Source organism: Lacerta agilis, chromosome 6, assembly GCF_009819535.1.
Source record: "Lacerta agilis isolate rLacAgi1 chromosome 6, rLacAgi1.pri, whole genome shotgun sequence".
NCBI classification, from domain to species: domain Eukaryota; kingdom Metazoa; phylum Chordata; class Lepidosauria; order Squamata; family Lacertidae; genus Lacerta; species Lacerta agilis.
This window is the reverse complement of record NC_046317.1, coordinates 5,187,433-5,210,378: the sequence shown is the minus strand read 5'-3', so window position 1 is coordinate 5,210,378 and position 22,946 is coordinate 5,187,433. Positions and strand designations below refer to the sequence as shown.

General features: G+C 42.8%; 1 protein-coding gene across 5 annotated transcripts in view; it reads right to left on the bottom strand.

Moving 5' to 3' along the window:
• The window catches only part of RASAL2 (RAS protein activator like 2), a 241,206-nt gene that overhangs the window by 120,422 nt on the left and 97,838 nt on the right, over positions 1 to 22,946 (bottom strand). For all 5 annotated transcript variants that reach the window (XM_033151272.1, XM_033151267.1, XM_033151268.1 and 2 more), the window contains exon 2: positions 6,724 to 6,851. In XM_033151272.1, coding sequence (XP_033007163.1) covers positions 6,724 to 6,851 — 128 coding nt within the window. The remainder of the gene's footprint in view (positions 1 to 6,723; positions 6,852 to 22,946) is intronic.

Sequence of the window (22,946 nt, the reverse complement as noted above, 5' to 3'; positions counted from 1 at the left end):
GAAGCTGTAGTCCGGCTCCCTCGGCCAATAAAGCAAGACGAGCGCTGCAACCCCAGAGTCGTCTGCGACTGGACCTAATGGTCAGGGGTCCTTTTACCTTTACCTTTAGCAAAGTCTTCAGCTGATAATTACCTATCACATTCTAGCACTTCCAACAAAAAGGACCGATACTATTCACATCATTCTGGCAGAGCAGCTGAAACAAACACCCAGTTATATCACTCAAGTTCCCAGTAATTGTTTTGAATGTTATTATATTCACTATTCTGCCCACTTAAAAAATGCGCTTTCCCCCTCTCCTGCATGTGGGAAGGATGAACATCTCTGTGGTTAAGCAACTTTCTCTGATTCCTTTTTGTTATATAGAACACAAGACATCACACTGAACATAATCATATCTCATCTCTACTATGTTAAGAGAGAAGATTATTTTGTTGTATTCATGTTTAAAATGTGATGTGAGAAATCACCGTGAACTACCGTAAACTGTGTGGGTGGGTTCAAAATGTGCATGCTTATGCCAACCCATAACATTTACCTATGCCTGAAAGGCAGACCAAAAAATATTCAGTAGTGGCAAATCAATGCCTTAACATTTATATACTACTACTGAATACGCAAAAGTGGTTTACACATTTATCACATTATAGAGCGAGTGGGTCTGAGGGAGAGTTAGCTTGTCTAAGGCAGCCCAGGGAGACCACAGCTCTTGAGAGCTTAGACCAGGCTACCTCATCCTCGGCCCTCCAGATGTTTTTGGCCTACAACTCCCATGATCCCTAGCTAGCAGGACCAGTGGTCAGGGATGATGGGAATTGTAGTCCCAAAACATCTGGAGGGCCACGGTTGAGGAAGCCTGGCTTAGACTCTCAGCCATTGTGCTACACAAGTCCTGCGGTTATCTTCCAGCACGAGACTGTGTAATTAAAAATTATGAGTCTCTCAACTCACCTGCAGTCGTGTATGGTAATTACTAGATTGACCAAATGACCTAAAAATCCAGACTAAGTATGGGGGGTGGGGGGTTGCTTGCATTTTTAGGTGAACTGCCATGAAAGCAAGGGCAACACAGCATTTTCTTCAGTTGAATACTTTAAGTCATGGGTGGGGAAGCTTTCTGGCTCCATGGGCCAGATCCTTATCAGGATGCCCCACATTTTACATGTGGGTGTCCTTCCTTGTAACTGTAGCACAAGGTGGCTGTGGAAATGCCGAGCATATGGCTAGAAAGGTGCTTATTTCCCCTCTTCTCTGGGGAAGTGAACCCAGTTCACCAGATTACGAGTCTACCACTCTTAACCACTACACCACACTGGCTCTCCAGTGTGTCATCTGCACCTGGACTTGTGATTTGGCTCTCCCCAGACAACTCACAAGCAAGGTTTGCTCTATGGTTAACAGTTTGTGGTTTGTCTGGAGAGAGCTAAATCAGGAGCCTGGGTTCAGACGACACACTAAGCCAAACTATGGGTGTTGTTGTTGTTGTTGTTTAGTCATGTCCGACTCTTCGTGACCCCATGGACCAGAGCACGCCAGGCACTCCTGTCTTCCACTGCCTCCCGCAGTTCCATCAAATTCATGTAGGTAGTTTCGAGAATATTGTCTAACCATCTCATCTTCTGTCGTCCCCTTCTCCTTGTGCCCTTAATCTTTCCCAACAACAGGGTATTTTCCAGGGAGATGGAACTAACTGGCCACAATCTCCTCTCTGGAAGTCCACACTTTTGCTTGTTTGCACTAAGTTGTGGTTGGTTTAGCTTAGCATTTCATGCAAAGTGAGACTTTGTTGTTTTTTGCTGCAGTGGATGAAGAAGGCCAATGATCCTCTGAAAGAATGTAACACCCTGAAATCATGATGATGTTAAAATGCTATAAGCACTTGCTTAGATGTAGGTTCTTTAACACCTATGAATAATGCACCCGGTGAACCCCTGCGGATCAAATCACCATAATACTGTCTTCTCCCTCTCCTTCCTGCACATACAATAGATTTATAATTTAAAGTAACAGCATTTGCAACTGCTCTGAGCAATCTGTGTCAGTAACACCTCATCCCAACTGTAGAATTAGCCAACAGCTGTCACAAAGTATATAGTTAACCTCTGCAGATAACCCCAAAGAGGACTACAAACAGCTCTTGAAGCACTGACCCATCTAACAACATGCAAAAACATTCAGCCATCAAGCTCAACTTCTTTTCATCTGCTGAAATGCACTAGAGCCATTCAGCTCGCCTTTATTCATAAATATTGATAGACGTGAAAAGAATCCATTTTAATGTTGCTGTACAGATTTTTCAAACACCCATAAACGCAAGGAAACAGCAACGTGCACAGGACAACCACTGGACATTAGAGGCAAAACTTACATGAAAGGGAATGTGAATCGAGGCCGTTTTACACAGCTATAAAAACATGCACATTGCCTGTAGCTTTGAGAGCAAAAGAGGAGGAACAGAATTCTGGTGAAACAAAAGAATGGATTTAAATAAAAGTTTCTCCATGTTTAAAGTGCTTTGTACTACAATAGTAATCATCAGCTCTGCCTGCTCCCATCCATCTCAACTCCCTCTTTGAAAGGCTCGCCTGTCGTCAGTGGCGTTGCTAGCCTCTGTGCTGCTGGGGGCGGCGGCAGCGCAGAGGAACCCCCCTGGGGGAGGGGCACGACGCATGCGTTGTGACGTCATCATGACGTCACGACGCACGTGGGTGCAGAAAGGGGGAATTTCCCCCTTTCCGAGGCTTTTTTTCGGCGGTGGGTGGTGGCCAGCGAGGAGGGCGTGACAAGCGTGACACCCTCCTCGCTAGTCGACCCCCCCCCCGCCGAAAAAAGCGGCGGAAAGGGGAAAAAAGAAGCAGAGCCGGCGCTCTGCATTCAAGCCCCAGCTCTGCTTCCTTTCCCCGCCCCCCCCCGTGGGTTTTTTTCGGCGGGGGGGGGGTCGATTAGCGAGGAGGGGTGACAAGCGTGACACCCTCCCTCACTAGTCGACCCCCCCCCCGCCAAAAAAAAGCGGCGGAAAGGGGAAAAAAGAAGCAGAGCCGGCGCTCTGCATTCAAGCCCCGGCTCTGCTTCCTTTCCCCGCCCCCCGCGGGTTTTTTCGGCGGGGGGGTCGATTAGCGAGGAGGGGTGACAAGCGTGACACCCTCCCTCGCTAGTCGATCCCCCCCCCCGCCGAAAAAAGCGGCGGAAAGGGGAAAAAAGAAGCAGAGCCGGCGCTCTGCATTCAAGCCCCGGCTCTGCTTCCTTTCCCCGCCCCCCCCCGCGGGTTTTTTCGGCGGGGGGGGTCGATTAGCGAGGAGGGGTGACAAGCGTGACACCCTCCCTCGCTGGTCGACCCCCCCCCCCGCCGAAAAAAAGCGGCGGAAAGCACCCCTTCCATGTGCTGCTGGGTGAGGGAGGGAGCGGCAGCGCATGGGAGTGGCGGGAGGGGCCACCGCTTGTCACCCCCACCCGTCGCTTTTCACCCTGTCACTGGGGGCGTACCGCCCCCACCGCCCCTCCCCAGCGACGCCCCTGCCTGTCGTAATATCAACATGGCATTGGGGTGATGTCCAACTTATGCTGCTTAGTCATTTGATTAATATACCACTCTTCTTTCCCACAAAGGAGCCCAAGGATATGCCACTGGCCGCAACCACCTGTACACTAGGGAACCCACTTTGCTCAACTTAGCCCCGCCTGATGGACAGCTTGATTCCAAGGGTTGGTTGCCATGATCCTGTCACCTGTAGGGATGCAGACACCCAGTGAACCCCAACAACAAGGAAAATGTATTGCTGGACGAAACTAAAAACTGGAAGCAGGTGTTTCAAATTGGCTTGGAACTAGATTTGATGAAATGTACTGTTTTCATTCAATGACGCATCTCCTTGAATTGCTTAGACATTAAAGAACATACACCTTCCATGTTTCAATACAATACTGTAATGTTTCCCCCCCCCCCTCTCTATTTGGAACCAGGGTGGAATCTACAAACATATAAAAAATGTTCTGAAAATGTTTTTTTTTTTAATGCATTGAATTTTCCATAAGGCTCACCATCACCATCTAGAGTCACATTGTATATTGCACTTTAAACGCACTTAAAGTGTTTTATTTGCAGCTGTATAACTGAGTCCCAGGTCAAGCAGCTCATAGTGCTTTAAAAAAAGAAAGAAAGAAAGAAACCAGACATGACATAAACCTATTCTTTCTGAATGAAGTTCAAAATGTTTTTCAAGTTGAATCTTTTCTCTTATTCCCTTAAGGCAACAACTCTTGTGGACATTTTTTTCTTGGTGTATTTTAAGTGAAAATGTAATGATATTCTTTTTGAAAAGCAGCCATGCCCCTGTAAACGAGAGTCAGAAAGAAAACCTCCACCATCTCTTTCTTTTCTTTTTACGCTTTTCTGGATTTTGCCAGACTTTCTGTTCTTATTTTGCATCTGTGTCAATGATAATATGATGTAACTCAAAATAGGAAAGTTTTGAAGCCCCTTGCAAATTTTGCCTTGACAATAAATAGCTGATCAACTGACAAACCAGTTCTGAAGGCTATAGTTTCCAAACAACATGGACAGCCATTCAAATATTTCCCATACAATTCTACATGATCCTCTAGTTTAAAACTTGGGACCTTTTAAGCAACACAAACGACTCAGCTAAGCCACAGCTAAGAATTTCAAAATTATTGTCTGAAGAACATTGTGGTTGCTTGATAAGAATATTCTATAATATCAGATAATTTCCTCTAAAAAGGGTTTGTACATGATTACCCATCTACCCCTGCAAACTGAAAAGTCCAGGAAACATTTTAGGTACCAACAGTTCATGCATGACAGCAGTGAAGTAAGTAAGTTTTATTTACGGCCATTGGCCCAACACATAAAAAAAAATTCCAAAACAACCTATAATATTTAAAACCTTCACCAGAGGCTGAAACCCTCTGCTCGTTACTAAATAAAAGCACAGACTGTCCGACTATCTATTTTCGCATTTTGGCTCCTGGATTAGCGGGGTTCTCCTGACCGTATCAGATCCCTTTTTTCTTCTTTAGAGCTAAGACTCTGTTCAAGTATTTGGCAACGGTGCGTGATCTAGATGGATCTTCGTCGTTCAGTAGAAATCTCAGTTTGGTTTCTTTGGCATCACCCGTGCATCCCACTAAATATGGAGCAAGAAACTTACTCCTGAGCGAGGAATAATGAGGACAGCTAAGGAGTATGTGGTGCAGCGATTCAGGTGATCCACAGTTACAATCCCATAAAAGAGATATCTGTCCATTAGAGATTCTATTTTCCATTACATTGGAAGGGAAGACGTTGAATCTTGCCTTTATAAAGGCATATCTGTGGGCTGCTGCTGAAAGAGAATCCAAGTACTGGGGGAGTTTTTGCAAGGGTAATAAGCCAAGGTTTAAGGGGGAGCAAGTGCCATTACCCAGTGCCATCTTCTGCTGCAAATCTATCTCATCTAGTTTATAAATTACTGTTCTTTTGGCTGAAGCTAGATCCTGCTCCAGTAGATTTGATGGGGAGAGTCCCATAGCCATAATTCTCAGTTGCAGTGTCTTAACCCATGGGCTTTGGAAATCATCCCTCCACATACACTGTATCAAATACAGATTTGAGAGATTATGCCAGAGCGATACCCAGTGGCAGAGTATATGTTTCCAAAGGGCATTTTCAAGGGATGTGATATTAAGTTCCATTCTTATCGCTGTATTGCTTACACAGTTGGGTAATTTCAGTAATCTCCTTAGAAATAGATTTTGTATTACTTCTAATTCGGGTAATTTAACAAAAGTCCCCCAGACTGAAATCACGTAAGCAATTGTCGGAACCACCTTGGCCTTGAACCCTTTCAGTGCTGATGGAATATGCAGGGCCCCCTCGGAGAAAAAGTATCGCAGAATCGAAAATGAGATGGCTTTAGCTCTGTTTGTAACATAGGCTAAATGGGCCTTCCAGCCAAGACTGTATTGGAGCTGAACTCCCAAGTAGTGGGATCTGCAGCAGTGAAGTCCAACAGATGTCCACTGTTAGGCCAAATGCAGCCGAGAACATGACCCAAAATTATCTGCTGAACACTCAGTGTGCAAAGCATTCTTAAAGCAAACAAAGATGGGAAAGTGCTTAATTAGACCATAACATAATAAAGGATCAAATGCAGTCTCTGAGCCCGCTAAAAAAACACATCTTTTTACTTCTTGAATTGCAATGTTTAGCCCTTAAATTTGAGATTTTGTAAATGGGGGGCAATCCTCAGGATGAATCAGGGAAGCGGAGAGTGTGATGTTATGGGGAACTGCAGGTGCAGCCATCCAAAACCATTATGCTAAATACAGACACCGCAGAGAGGCAGAAACCATATGGACAGTTTTCTCCTTCTGCCCAGTCCAAATATCCTTGCACAGCAGTACCGCTTACACAAGGATTCTGTATCCTTGTGTAGCCTGCCGTGAGAGTGATCCTGCTGGTGATCAAGGAACTCTACTCAGGAGGTACCTGTAAGTTTAGAAGGGGCCAGAGTGCAAAAAGTTTGAGCAACCCTGCATTAAGTTGTAGGAAAAAGGGGAAGTTTCCAAAGCTATTTACAAAGCCTCCTGAAGGCTGATTATTTCCATTCATGAGAATAAAAGGCTTTTCTCATTACACATGCAAGACAAACAGAAGCTATTCAAGTGCTATTGTGGTCCAATACTGCTAAGACAAAAGGACTCCTTGCATAGTTTTTCTCTCACCTCCTTCTCCTTGTTCAGCAGCACAAGTTGGCTGTCGGTCAGAATGGAGTACTTGGTCTCCCATATTATAGTTTCCGAATCAGGGGACTGGCCACAAGACAGCCTGTGGGTTGGTGGTCCTTTCACATCTGGGGGGAAAAAGGAGCAATATTAAAACATATTAATCACTTTGCTCATTGTGGTGGAAATTACTCAGCTGCACCTTACATTAGAAGAATTTAATTATCAGATTAACAGCAATCTTATGCATGCTTAATCAGAAATACATTCCACTAAGTCCAACCGAGTTTAGGATTGCACCCCCCCTCCCACCCCACCCCAAAACGATGCTATGGAGCAATTTCACTGCTGCATAAAAAAAAAGTTAGCAATTTGAAAACTATTCCCAATGGACCAAATGCTAAACCATTTAGTTCCACCTCCACGGAATCCCAAACTTCTTGTTTTGTATGAATCAGAGATCTGTCTTGCTCTGTGGCAAGATTTTGGGCAGGTTCAGGCTGAACACAAACAGACTGCAAAGCTTCAGCAGGCAAAGAAATGGAGAATGAGCCCTGTAATAGCAGCAGCAGCATCCCAACTGCTAGCCCTGCCTGCAGTGGAAAATGCCTTTTCAGTTAAATGGACCCAGCCCAATGCAATAGTCTTTTATTTCAATGGAGCAGCGTTGGTGGGTGGGTGGGTGTGGCAGCACTCTGGTCTCATTGGGGCTTTGGCAATGGAGCCCTCTGAGTCAGAGGATGATAATACAACATTCTCGGGCTGCAGGGAAACTTCCAGAGCCACCTCTGGGGTTGGTCCTGCATTTCACACACACACACACCCCTTGCAGGAGGAATCCGACTCCTGGTGAGTTGAACAAGTACTTTTTTTGGCGTGAAGTTGGCTTGTTTTGAATCTAACCAGGATGTGCATGCAGACCAGAGATGGTGGTTTATCACAACAGCAAACCAAGGTTCTGTGAAACGCAGGAGAACTGCTCCTCCTGGCTACACACGAGGACAGAGGAAAAGGGGTAGGCAAGAAGTATGTTTCTCACTGATTGATTCCAATTACAGTGGTACCTCTGGTTACAAACTGAATCCGTTCCGGAGGTTCATTCGTAACCGGAAACCGTTCTTATCTTGAGGCACGCTTTCGCTAATGGCGTCTCCTGCTGCGGGCGCGCCTTTGGCACGTGATTTCCGTTCGCATCCCGGGGCAAAGTTCGCAACCAGGAGCAGCTACTTCCGGGTTAGCGGAGCTCGTAACCCGAAGTGTGCGTAACCAGATGTACCACTGTAGTAGGAGAAGAAGAAGAAGAAGAAGAGTTTGGATTTGATATCCCGGCTCACATTCTCCTTTCCCTTCCTCCCCCACAACAAACACTCTGTGAGGTGAGTGGGGCTGAGAGACTTCAGAGAAGTGTGACTAGCCCAAGGTCACCCAGCAGCTGCATGTGGAGGAGTGGAGACGCGAACCCGGTTCACCAGATTACGAGTCTACCACTCTTAACCGCTACACCACACTGGCTCCCTGAAGGAAGTCTAACGTCACAAGGCATAGACCTGGATGACATTTCCCCCTTTACTCGCACTTCCAGGGACAAGAGTGTTAACCCTCAAGGACTGAAACTTCTAGAAGGGGTCTTAACCACTACACCACATAGTACTAAACCACCCATCAGTCATCAGCTTATTGAGAAGCTGAAAACCATAGCAATGGCAATACAGTATCCACAGCAGTATCTAAACAAGCTGGATTCAAGAACAAAACAAAACAAAAAAAATTCCGAAAAGCCTTCTGACAACTTATCAGTAGGTATAAAGCCATTATAGCAGTTAATTCAACAGAGCAGGGCCCGGATGTATGTATACCTGTATACCTCAAGGAGCATCTCTACCCCCGTCGTCTAGCCCAAACACTGAGGTCCAGCTCCAAGGGCCTTCTGGGTGATTCCCTCACTGCAAGAAGTGAGGTTATAGGGAACCAGGCAGAGGGCCTTTTGGTAGTCGTGCCCACCCTGTGAAATGCCCTTCCTAGCAGATGTCAAACAGATAAACAGCTATGTGATTTTTAAAAGACATCTGAAGGCAGCCCTGTTTATGGAAGTTTTTAGTGCTTGATGTTGTATTGTGTTTTTACTATTTTTTGTTCGGAGCTGTTCAGAGTGGCTGGGCCAACCCAGTCAGATGGGAATAATAATAATAATAATTAATTTTCCCATAAACAGGAAACAGCTGCTCTTTTCTTAGTTGGAAATATAAAGGTGCGTGGTGGCAGTGTGGCTAAGTTCTCACCTTCTTCTGTACCAAACTTACAATCTTGCTATGGCATCTCTTTATAACATCAACCAAGAATCACTGAAGGCATCGACTCTGTTGAGATGTAATGGGGAACCACAGTTTCTCCCCTACAAGAATGAGCCAAAGCAAGCTTCAGATTTGCATGCTTCTCCTCACTCCTGCTCCATTTTCTGTGAAGGCACTTAAACTCCTTCTCACTGCAATGCTTTTATTTAAAAACTAACCACAGTCCTCACTGATGTCTGAACTCAGGAAACGGTGGTTTGCTTATGGTCTGAGAACAAGCCATGATCTAAAAACAGGAGAAGGGAGAATATGAGCACGAGGGCCACCACAGCTTGTTCCAGCCATCATCTACAATCACAAAATGGGGGTTATAAAACCGAAAAAGAAAAAAAAAGGTAGGCTACTGAGACTGAAGGAACTATAAGACAGACACGGTGGTTGGCTGCCATTGGGGAAAAAAATAGGGGGGAAATGAACATATCTTAGTTTTCAAAGCATCTTTACGAACTATTCCAAAAGGTCAGAGCTATGATTCGTTTCTACAGAAGAGTTTCGCAAAAAGCAGCAGTGTGGCATTTAAGCAAACCTTCACCACTAGGTGGTGGTGAATCCACACCCACAGCAACCCCGGTTTCTAGGAAGTGCGCACAGGAAAAATACAGAAATAAACATTACCGGGTGACCCTGAAAACACTGTTAAGTAATTCAAAAGCATTGAGAGCCACGCTCCTCTTCTTTTGGGCCTTCTGCTTCCTGCTATATCGCTAGCTGGTAGTGTTTAAACCCCTTCCCACTGCAATGCTTTTGTTTCCCAGTGCTTTAAGTCCCTGCACATGATTTCAAAGTTCTGGTCCTTACTTCTAAAGTTGACTTGCCTATCCTGTTACTCTTAATTGCACAACTTACTTTCATTCCCCGCCCCCGCCCCTTTCTGAGCCTTTATCCCACCCACCCCCCCCAAAAAAACCCAAACCAAACCCTTTTAAAACATAATAAAATAAAAAAATTCTTTCCAGTAGCACCTTAGAGACCAACTAAGTTTGTTCTTGGTATGAGCTTTCTGAAGAAGTGTACAAAACCAGAGCAGCGCACGGAAACGCTGTTTACCTTCCCACTGGAGCGGTACCTATTTATCTACTTGCACTTTGACGTGCTTTCAAACTGCTAGGTTGGTAGGAGCAGGGACCGAGCAATGGGAGCTCACCCCGTCACAGGGATTTGAACCGCCAACCTTCTGATCGGCAAGCCCAAGAGGCTCAGTGGTTTAGACAACAGCGCCACCCGTGTCCTTAACTTTCTTCTAAAAAATCTATTAATGAATGAGATGAATGGACAAGGTACTACTCCCAATGCATTTTAAAAAGTGACCATCAACCCCACAGTTGTAATTTTCAAAACTTTATTGAAAAAGAAAAGGTCACAGAAATGGCATGTGCGGCATCTGAATTTTAAATAATATGCATAACTACCTAACAAGTGAGTTGTGAGCACTAAAATGTTCTATCCGAGTATGAGAAGACACTAAAAAGGGTTGAGATACTTATAGTTTTAGAGCACTAGAAAAAGTAAGTGTAACTGGGAAACTTGCACATTACTGCTGTTTATTTTATTTTATTTTTTAAAAACTTACATTCCCAATAAGAAGTTCAGTATTAGATGCTATAAGTAAATGCCAGTAAAAATTTCGAACAGGTTAAAATGTGTTTATTGCTTTACTTTATCTTAATCACATCTTGTAAAGCCTTCCATCTCTGGGGAAAATAGCCTGAACAGTGACAAGTTGATTTATCAAATAAAACATTCACCTTATTTAAATGCACACACTGGGCCAATTATTTACACGATGAAGTGAGAAAGATAGACAGAGAATACCTAAAAACATGATACATTAAATTCTGGGATAGTGCTAGAAGCATCTAATAAGTTACCTAAGTTCATTTATGGATCAATTTAAAAGAATATTTGCAATACTGTACATTTGAAATATCTTTGATAATCACCTTCCTCAAAATCTGAAAAAAATATAGAGAATTAATGCATCCAATTAAATCTCCAATTGCTGCAGTGATTTGTTGCTTGTATTTTAATCCAAACAGTAATTGAAATTTTTCGAGTTGTGGAGAGAACATAATTTATGCGCATGTAAAGATCTACTAGGTCAAACTCAAACCAGGACATAAGAAGATGTAAAATGAATAATGAATAATCAGTTGCTGCCATGATTCTTGTTTCTATAAATTCAATTATTATTATTATTATTATTATTTAGAAAAACACTAAACAAGGGTTCCCAGTTAAGAAATCTAACCACATTTGAGGAAGCTGGAGTTTTGATAAGGTGCATTCAGATTCTAGAGTGCTTCTAAGATCAACATACATTTTCATTGTGAAGTGGAACATTAAGAACTACATAAATTAGCTGAGGGCAAGATCTTGGAAGACAAATTAAATTTTCTATCTGGAATGGCAAAGGGAGATGCAGTAATAGTTTTTCACTATAGTAATTTGAGAGAATTGCTTTATGTTACTGGCCAGCTAATATAGGAAATCGAAAATGACAAGAGATAATGGGGTACATACAATCCTCTCTGCTGGAAGCACCAGAGAGAATGGAATCTTTTTCATTAATATTGTGTTACCTTGCCATCTAATAATAAGTTATCTGCTACATGATTATGGTAGTGAAAATAACATACATAAAATATTGAAGGGACAAGTGACTGGCAACCAAGTGAGGGTGTATTTGAACCAAGATCCACCTTTCAAAGTCCAACTGTTCACTTGTTCTGACTCAATATACAGTGGTACCTCAGTTTACGAACTTAATCCGTTCAGGAAGTCCGTTCTTAAACCGAAACCTTTCTTAAACGGAGGGGTGCTTTCCCTAATGAGGCCTTCCACCACCGGTGCCCTTCCACCATTCGGCTTCCGTTCTTAGACTGAGGTAAAGTTTGCAACATCAAACTCAACATCAAAAAAAACTACAAGCTCAACATCAAAAAAACTAAGATCATGGCCACTGGTCCCATCACCTCCTGGCAAATAGAAGGGGAAGAAATGGAGGCAGTGAGAGATTTCACTTTCTTGGGTTCCATGATCACTGCAGATGGTGACAGCAGTCACGAAATTAGAAGACGCCTGCTTCTTGGGAGAAAAGCAATGACAAACCTAGACAGCAACTTAAAAAGCAAATACATCACCTTGCCGACAAAGGTCTGTATAGTTAAAGCTATCGTTTTCCCAGTAGTAATGTATGGAAGTGAGAGCTGGACCATAAAGAAGGCTGATCGCCGAAGAATTGATGCTTTTGAATTATGGATGGATGAGACTCTTGAGAGTCCCATGGACTGCAAGAAGATCAAACCTATCCATTCTCAAAGAAATCAGCCCTGAGTGCTCACCAGAAGGACAGATCCTGAAGTTGAGGCTCCAGTACTTTGGCCACCTCATGAGAAGGGAAGACTCCCTAGAAAAGACCTGATGTTGGGAAAGATGGAGGGCACAAGGAGAAGGGGACGACAGAGGATGAGATGGTTGGACAGTGTTCTCGAAGCTACTAAAATGAGTTTGGCCAAACTGCGGGAGGCAGTGAAGGATAGGCGTGCCTGGCATGCTCTGGTCCATGGGGTCACGAAGAGTCGGACACGACTGAACAACTGAACAACAACAAAAAAGTTTGGAACCGGGACACTGCTTCCGTTTTGCAGAGTTCGTAACCAAATAGTTCGTAAACAGGGCTGTTCTTAAAAACCAAAGTACCACTGTACCATCAAGTCAAAAGTGTCAGGCTACCTTACGATGAAGGGAAGTAAAAACAAGGACATAACAACTTTACTCAGAAATAGATTTCATTTTTAAGTACTGACAAAATAAGCCACATAAATCTACAACAAATACAACTTGCAGATATGATCCACAAACAGAACGTGTTCCATTCAAAGGAGAACCAGCCTAAAATTAAAAATATGGCAAAACAGCTTTTAAAATGATCCCTGGGAAAAAAAACTAACAGGGGCTGGGATGAGGGTGAAAATGGACCAAATGAAGACAGGGGGAAAACCAAACAATGGATAGCCATTCATAGAAGCCAAAGAAACATACATGCCAATGACGCCTAGGGAGAGAATGGTTACAGGTGTCAGTGCTAGAAGCCTCCGAAGCAAAATGGGCAAGGTGGAGTGCTTGGTTTTAAAAGCAAAAAAGAAGAAGCAGATATTGTAGGCATACCTAGAACCTGGTAGAATGGCTAACAGCCAGCAGCAAACAGTCATCTCTGGATACAAACGATGTTGTATTTGAAGGTAGCACAAAAAAGCTGACTGTAAAATGAGGGCTTCTTACTACTTAAGAAACTGCTGTCAGAACTAAACGTTAAGCCTAGAAACTCATCTGCCCGGCATAAATGCCAAAATGCTTTCCCCCCCACATCTGTGACCTGCATACAGGGGGTGAGAGCGTTCAACTCAGCCAGAGTTCCAATACAAATTCATTGTGCTATTTTTAATATCGTTGATCAAGAGGTTACCAAAAAGCACGCAAAACTAAAGTACCTTCATTCCGCTTCCTGAACAAGGCTGCTACAGGATGTGAACAAAGAGAAAAATGAAAAATGAAAAAGTAATTACCCTCACCTCATCTTCTTCGACCATCTGCAAGCCAGCTGAGAGCCAGTTGCTTAGCTGCTCTGCTTTATAAAATGTGTTTTAAATTGGCACTCGTTTGTTTGTTTTTTTAAAAAAAAATAATTACAAGTGTTTGAGAAACTATAGAAGAAATTAGTTGGCAAACTATTTAGCTTAGGGATGTGCCAAAGATGCAGAAGCCAAGGGATGCTGAGGGCCTTAGGAATTAAAAAGAAGCAATGGGAAGAAGATAAGCGATGTGATGGAGAGATTAGTCAACTGGCCATATATTTTGGCTGCTACCAAGAGCCCAAGTGGAGACACAAATTAACTCCTTCAAATAACATGCAGTTACCCAAACTTTTCAGAATGCTTCTTCCTAGAACACTTAGTGGACACCTCCCACTTAGGCCAATTCATCATTTCTGAGAGAGGGAATTATGTCACCAAGTATTGTGCTGATTCCCTGAAATTTATGAATTGGCCTTGAGAAACCGCTTCCATGCAATGTTACCCCCCCCACCCACCCATTTTGATTTGTTACAGGACATGGTAACTGACTGCAAACCTTGCCTACTCAAGCCGATTTCTCAAGAACACATAATGACTAAAAGGGACAAAAAGTCACAACAGGGAGGTTAATCCACCCAGCTCAAAAACGGCCACATGAATTGGCCCTTACTTTGCCATTATTCAGCACAGGCTGCAAAGATTTTGCTCTTCTCTCATCTGTTAAATGGCCTCGTCTGTCAACTTGTGAAACGCCAGGGATTCTCAAAGCAAGGATGAGTATTAAACTCACGAAAGGCTTAAAAGATTATCTGGCCCAGTTACCCAGAAGCCAAGCTCAAAGGAGCTCATTGAGCATCACTTCTGGTTGGGGTGAGTCAAGGAAAGCAGCTTTCATCCAGGGCTTAAAGGACAGGTGTAATATGCCTCCTTTGGGGGAAAGGTTAGAATTGCTGTTTTCTCTGCTCACTCTTCCTTTTTTAATTGTACAGTCTCTCTCCTTACCTCTACCATTATCCGTTGTCCAGCCACCCAGTCTCAATGTTGTTTTGTACATTAGAATTCACTTCCCTACCTTTATTATACAGGTACTGTATCAGACTTGTTAATTGCATTGTATCATATAATTGTTCTAATAGTATATTATCTTGTGAATTGTCTTGAAGAAGAATAAGAAGAGAGAAGAGGAGTTTGGATTTGATATCTCGCTTTATCACTACCCGAAAGAGTCTCAAAGCGGCTAACATTCTCCTTTCCCTTTCTCCCCCACAACAAACACTCTGTGAGGTGAGTGGGGCTGAGAGACTTCAAAGAAGTGTGGCTAGCCCAAGGTCACCCAGCAGCTGCATGTGGAGGAGCGGAGACGCGAACCCGGTTCACCAGATTACAAGTCTACCACTCTTAACCACTACACCACACTGGCTCTGAGATCTTCTGATGAGGCATCTTTTATGCAATCAAGTTGTATTTAAAACAACTTATACATTACATTAGGGATGCGGGTGGCACTGTGGGTTAAACCACAGAGCCTAGGGCTTGCCGATCAGAAGGTCGGCGGTTCGAATCCCCGCAACAGGGTGAGCTCCTGTTGCTCAGTCCCTGCTCCTGCCAACCTAGCAGTTCGAAAGTACGTCAAAGTACAGGTAGATAAATAGGTACCGCTCTGGCGGGAAGGTAAACAGCGTTTCCGTGTGCTGTTCTGGTTTGCCAGAAGTGGCTTAGTCATGCTGGCCACATGACCCGGAAGCTGTACGCCGGCTCCCTCAGCCAATAAAGCGAGATGAGCGCCACAACCCTAGAGTCATCCATGACTGGACCTAATGGTAAGGGGTCCCTTTACCTTTATACATTACATTAATACATTACAACTCCAGTGAGCACTCAGGGCTGATTTCTTTAAGGATGGATAAGTTTGATCTTTTTGGAGTCCATGGGACTCTCAAGTCTTCTCCAGCACCATAATTCAAAAGCATCAATTATTCGGCAATCAGTCTTCTTTATGGTCCAGCTCTCACTTCCATACATTACTACTGGGAAAAGCATACCTTTAACTATACGGACCTTTGTTGGCAAGGTGATGTCTCTGCTCTTAGCTCCTTCTAATCACAGTGCAACCAACTATTTGTAACTCCTGTAGAAACGTAGGTATCATACGCTTCTGAGAGATGGGTGTTCAAGCACTTACTCTGAAAGCAAGCCTTTCTGAATGGAGGAGTGATGCATGTCTTTTTACTTTAATTCAGAAAATAAAAGTGTCTCACTGTTCTAGGGGTTAGGAAAAGGGCATTTTCCTCTGAAACTAGCACTCACGGGACTTCTGTGAGGATGACTTTAGTGCACCGGTTCCATTTGCCACTTCTAAGACGATTCACACACTTCAAAACTGATATATACACAGAAGCTTTGTAAATTACTTTCGCCTGCTGGGGTGTGTATGTACTCGCTTTCTGTATCTGAGATGGCAAGGGGGTCAACCATCACACTCTAAGCACCTTTTAGCAATGGGCTTCTGTAGCCACATGTAATCTACTCCTCCCAAACTTTCCTTCCTTCAATGTACAAGAGGTTATTCCTAACTGCTAAATGCCACGAGGTTGAAAGAAGAATGAAACACCTCCTTAGATTGCACAGTTATAATCACAGAACTAAAATTTGAAAGGCAGCGGGGGTGAGACAATTCAACTCATGTTTTCATGGCATGGACATTGTTCCTTAAATTTATAAGGCAGAACCTAGTTCCCCTGCAGGTTACAGGCAGGGCCAAGGAAGCCAGAAACTTTCCCACAGAGGCCTTACAAACTAAGACAGGAAAAGCTGTGTGCAGAGTTGTGGTTTTTTGAATTGTCCTCAGACAATCTACAGCCAGACAAATTTACAAAGATATACCGGTAAGTAAGATACAAAGATATACCCCACTATTTCCATCCAAAAAGGTGATGCTTGAAGCAGCTTGCAAAATATAAAAGGGAGGCATAAAACAATAACGTTCTATGATTCAAACACAATTTTAAAGGAGAATCAAAATATATACACAAACAGAAAATAAACTTATTGACATGCATTTTTCGATCACGTGCTTTTACGTTGATATTTAATTACAAAAAGGAAAAACAGTATCTACTTCATCAAATGTGCATGCTGGGGAGCTGCCATTTTCAGACTAAATGCAGAATCAAAGAGCAAGAGGAAAAACTAACTGTACAATAAATTAAATAAGGCAACCTCACAATCCAAAGTTTGCTTAAACTACCAGGGAGAGGGCCTCTTCAGTAGTAGAATCCCGGTTATGGCACAGTCTTTCCAGGCGGCCTTGCCTGGTGCCATCTTTGTGGTCCTTTTGGCACTAGACCTCTCTGTTCATGCCAGGCTTTTAAATCCTAAGCAAATTGGTCCTCTCGTTTTAAACCTTTTTAATGTGGGGAATGTGACGTGTTTTGCTTTTAAGTAGTCTCTTTTCACTTTTTTAAAGAATGGGTTTATGTCTTACTTTGTCTTTCAGTTGCTTTTATTCATTGTAAGCCGCCCCCCAAAAGTTATGTTATAGGGACAGCACGTGAATGTAACTGAATGAATGAATGAATGAATGAGTACAGTGGTACCTCGGGTTACATACGCTTCAGGTTACATACTCCGCTAACCCAGACATAACGCTTCAGGTTAAGAACTTTTCTTCAGGATAAGAACAGAAATTGTGCTCTGGTGGCGCAGCGACAGCGGGAGGTCCTATTAACTAAAGTGGTGCTTCAGGTTAAGAACAGACCTCCGGAATGAATTAAGTACTTAACCCGAGGTACCACTGGTCCCATCACCTCCTGGCAAATAGAAGGGGAAGAAATGGAGGCAGTGAGAGATTTTACTTTCTTGGGCTCCATGATCACTGCAGATGGTGACAGCAGTCACGAAATTAAAAGACGCCTGCTTCTTGGGAGAAAAGCAATGACACACCTAGACAGCATCTTAAAAAGCAGAGAGATCACCTTGCCGACAAAGGTCCGTATAGTTAAAGCTATGGTTTTCCCAGTAGTAATGTATGGAAGTGAGAACTGGACCATAAAGAAGACTGATCGCCGAAGAATTGATGCTTTTGAATTATGGTGCTGGAGGAGACTCTTGAGAGTCCCATGGACTGCAAAAAAATCAAACTTATCCATCCTTAAAGAAATCAGCCCTGGGTGCTCACTGGAAGGGCAGATCCTGAAGTTGAGGCTCCAGTACTTTGGCCACCTCATGAGAAGAGAAGACTCCCTGGAAAAGACCCTGGTGTTGGGGAAGATGGAGGTCACAAGGAGAAGGGGACGACAGAGGATGAGATGGTTGGACAGTGTTCTTGAAGCGACTGGCATGAGTTTGGCCAAACTGCGAGAGGCAGTGAAGGATAGGGGTGCCTGGCGTGCTCTGGTCCATGGGGTCACGAAGAGTCGGACACGACTGAACGACTGAACAACAACAACAAACCACTGTATTCATTTGCCAGTGAGCACAAATAGAGAGGAAGATAATGCAAGAATCTACCAGGGAGAAACCCCTCATCACTCGCCAGGATCCTGTGTATTTCATCATTCACCTTCAAAGACCATTTCACTCTTGACGTGCCCAAGGATTCGCCAACTGTACACATTGTCTCTGCAGGGAGCTGACACTCCAAGAAAGGAGCTAAAGTAACTGAGAGCAGGAAATGATCACTTTCAGTTATTACCAACACATCTACTGTTTTCACCAAGCTGAAGAGTGGAGGTGGAACTATAAAATAGTCTATGACACTTTCTGCCTTACTATCTAAATAAGTAAGTTGGCCCTTAGAGGCGTCAGCTGGACATCCATTTGATATTAAGAATTCATGTAGAAAGACCCCTTCTAGAAGTTTCAGTCCTTGAGGGTTAACACTCTTGTCCCTGGAAGTGCGAGTAAAGGGGGAAATGTCATCCAGGTCTATGCCTTGTGACGTTAGACTTCCTTCAGGGAGCCAGTGTGGTGTAGCGGTTAAGAGTGGTAGACTCGTAATCTGGGGAACCGGGTTCGCGTCTCCGCTCCTCCACATGCAGCTGCTGGGTGACCTTGGGCTAGTCACACTTCTCTGAAGTCTCTCAGCCCCACTCACCTCACAGAGTGTTTGTTGTGGGGGAGGAAGGGAAAGGAGAATGTGAGTTGCTTTGAGACTCCTTTGGTTAGTGATAAAGCGGGATATCAAATCCAAACTCTTCTACTTCTTCTTCTTCTTCTGGGCCATCCCTGGTGTAGGCATTAAAGTCCCCGCATAATAGGATTTGAGCTGCTGGGCTTTTCACATTTATCTGCTCTATAAGACTTGTTACGTCCGTCCAAATCTTAACCACCATGTCTAGGGTGCGTGCTGGTGTGGGGTAAGTGTTAATACAGAAAAAATTGCCTCCTGCCACTGCACTAAACTGAAGTGGCAAGAAATATTCATAAAGGAGATCCGACTCCACAACACTAATTTCCCCAGCCAGATCCAGGGAGGTGATGGTGGTTGGCCCCCACTTTCAGGGAGAAACCCTGTCACATGTTGCAACAAACTGCACCTCAGAAAGCAATGGTACATGCAAGAGAGGTACAACAGCTGATACGATGTGATGGAGACATTAGCACAAGATGAGACCATCCTTCAAGTAACTTGGTCCCAAGCTGTTTATGACTTTAAAGGTAATAAACAGCACTTCCATTTTCCCCAGGCATCCCTGGTCAGGAAGAACATGGACAAAATTCAGTTTCCTTATGAATTCTTTGTTGCTGTATCAAAATGCTTCTCCCATTTGATGACAAACTTCAACACAAGGGAGAGGACAAGGAGAGTAAGTGAGTGAGTGAATGAGTTGAGTCTGCAAAGAGTCAATACAAGGAACCTTTCAACTGAATCTACAGCCATGAAACTATGAAGAACAGCAGATCTAAGAGAGGCGGCTTTCATCTCTGGGATGACTATCAATTGCTGTTTGGCATTAAATACAAAAAAAGGATCTAAGCCAATACCTACAAACATCTGGTTCAAAATACAGTGAAGCATGCATTGATTTTGATCCTAAATAGACTTTATTGTCTTGTAGATATTTATGTACAGCTTTTCAGCCAGACCTTACAAAGCAGTTTACACTGAAATTCTAAAATAATTCAAGCTATACAATAAACCAGCCATGACAAGCTACAAGGGGCGTGGCAGACCTTCTGAAAAACTAGAGCTCTCTTCAGGGTCCTCAAAGAGACCAGCAGTGGCAGTTGGGGAAGGGAGAAGGCACTTTAGTCAGAAGTCCGGAGCTAGATGGTCACATCTTTCTTTCTGTCTTCTCTCTTTTTCCTCCCCTGCTTAAGAACACAAATGTAGACTATATGGAGCTCGCAGAAATGACCGGGAAAATCTGTGACCAGAGAGACGACGCGGTGGAGAAAGAATGGGGAAAATGTATTTAAAGGAGTATTGTAAGATTGAAAGTTAGATATATTTTGAGGATAAAATAGGCTGTAGATTAGAAATTAGTTATTTTAGGATGCAAGATGATATGTTAAGATAAGAGATAGAATGAATTAATTAGATATGGTTATAATATAAGATAGGGGATAAGCGATATAAATGAATAAGTTGTTTGGAAAATAGATTAGAATTATATAGATTGGGAAGTTACGAAAAAGATATGCACGGCGGACGCAGGAGGAGGAGACAGGAGGAAGTCCTATAAAGATGAGAGGGAAAATCGATATATTTTTCATAGAAGTAATAAGTTGTTATTTTGTTGTGTTTTTTTGTTTTTTGTTAATGTTGTTGTTATTTTAGTTTTTATGTTGATAATTTGCTTTTTGTTATGTTAAAAAATTAATAAATATTATTTTAAAAAAAGAACACAAATGTAGATCCTCACAAAGTCATAAAATCAGCCCAGCTTTGAAACACCACAGCATTCAAAAGCTTTTCTGATATACTGTAGATAGAATGCAATCTACTTCCCCTCACCAGGGGGGGGGGCAGGAAGAATCACAAATATAATTCCAGCAAAGGGATAACAAGTGTGGGTTGGTTTTTTGACATTTCTCAATATACCTCTGATTATTTTTAGTATCAGTAATTGCTAGTTATTTCGTTGCCGTTCTTTTCAGTAAAAGCATTAAGTGTGTTAATACTAGCTGCCCACCCTTGCACACCCTGCCATGTAATCATTGAGTGCTAAAACGATCTGGGCAAGTAGTTGGAGTTCCTCATAGCAAAACATCCTGAACCACCCAGAGCCTAGAAGGGCTTCATTGAAAAGTAATTTCAAAAAGTGTTCCATCCTTAATAATTCTCAACATAGTGCCTAGGCAACCACACTTCTCTTCTAAGCTATAGTAAAGTGTTAAAATTAGTTTTAATTTCATCTGTAATGGGATTTCCAATAGTAAATGCAAGTAAATCCACAATCAAAAAACTAGATTCCAGTATGCTGAGTGCAGGAATACACTGGTCAGCAAATGTGTTTAGTTGAGCAGGAGAGATAGCCAGCCCAATTTCTAAGCATAATATAATTAGACATTGAGTTCTCTCTCTCTCTCTCTCTCTCTCTCTCTCTCTCTGTGTGTGTGTGTGTGTGTATGTGTGTGTGTTTCTATCTTATCTTATCTATCTATCTATCTATCTATCTATCTATCTATCATCTCCTTACCTGTCCTACCTAATATGGGTACCTCTACTTTAGCTCTGACCTGGCCACCTCCAATGGGGTTCAGGTATGCCTATACAAAATCTAATGGTATACACGTTTTCACCCACAGTGAAAAACAAGACAGAGAGCCTATTCAATTAGATTCAAATAAGCACCATAGTATGAATCTGCATCATTGTGCATGTATAATCCTGTTTCCAAAAAAAGGGGGGGTCTTCTTTGCTGTATCAGGCAACCTGTGTTCATATTCACAACTATTTTATGGAGAGCTCAGTCAGAGCTGTTGTAATTTATCCAAGACCAAGCAAGGAGTCTGTGGTAGAAATGGCAACACCAGACGGCAACTGTTCATCCACTAGACAGCATAATTTCTCTCCTCTTTACATTTGAGTTCATGGCGGTCAGTTCTATAGCTCATCCCAAGTGTTAAGAGGAAACTGAAACTTCCTTAATAAAGCCATTTTAGTTAAAAATAAAGCTCTGAATATACATGGAAGGTCTTGGTTCTTATGCATACAGCATTCTAGTAAGGGTTGCAAAAGGGTTTCTCTGAGCAGAGAAAAGGGTTCCAGTTACAACCAGATATAGCAACTACAATATACACAGCAGCATTTTGCAACTTTCTGAGTTACAGAACGAAATACTGAGTGTGGAGTACAAACAAAGCAGCTTAAAAGCATCAAAACTACAAGGTAAAATTTGTATTATAGCCTCTCTTGACTATGAACACGCAAAAATCAAAAATAACGTAAGTGTACAATGATGCCACAAAGTGAGTCTGAAGATTCCCCACTGAAATATATACAGGTGGTGACAAGCTGAGAGTTCAGTTGCCAGATTGCCTTAAAAATAGTATGTTGGCTTTATAGAAATCTGTAAATAGAACTCCAGGAAAGCAAGACGGCCTGCCACAGCAACACTGTCCAGCTAAGGTCAAATGAGACAGCATACACTGATTAAATGGCCTAGCTGACTTTGAATGATTTTAACGTGTTCATAATTTTGTTTTTGCTTTGTCCTGAGGAAGCAGCAGGAGGAAAACATTCTTCAGGAAATGCCATCATCACATTACTGATAGAGAAATTGCCTTGTTGCAGCCAAGAGGAATCGGTATATGATATAACCTCATTTGTTTCTAGTTTCCCATGATCCTGGCAGGATTAAAATATCAATTCTGTTGAAAGACTTGAAAACATTACCTGGAATTTAAAAGAGAATGAAATAACGATTTAAAAAAAAAAAAAAAAAACACAGCAAGTAGCATGCATTTTGGAACTTTTTCTGGTTTCAATGGCATTCTTAAAAAAACCAAAATAGAGATCAGAGTGGAAAGTTCCAATGAGGCTGACAGAAGAACAGACCCAAAGCTGTCCCTGTTTGTCTCATTCCTCATCCTGTTTCTATTGAGGCGACCCCTTTAGCTTCTTATAGGGGCTTGTGGTTTCAGAACGTGTTTACTGAAACAAGCTCTTTCAAAAGTACTTTAAAATGTTCTCTCCCTTTATGAACTGAGGATCAGTTAGCTCCCGAGTTGCCTTACACATTCTGTCACCATTTCTATCTAGATCTTGTTGAGGAGGTGGATCCGGGCTTCACTTCAGACTGCAGGTAGGACTAACATGATGGAATACTCCTACAGGATGTGGGAAGCAACT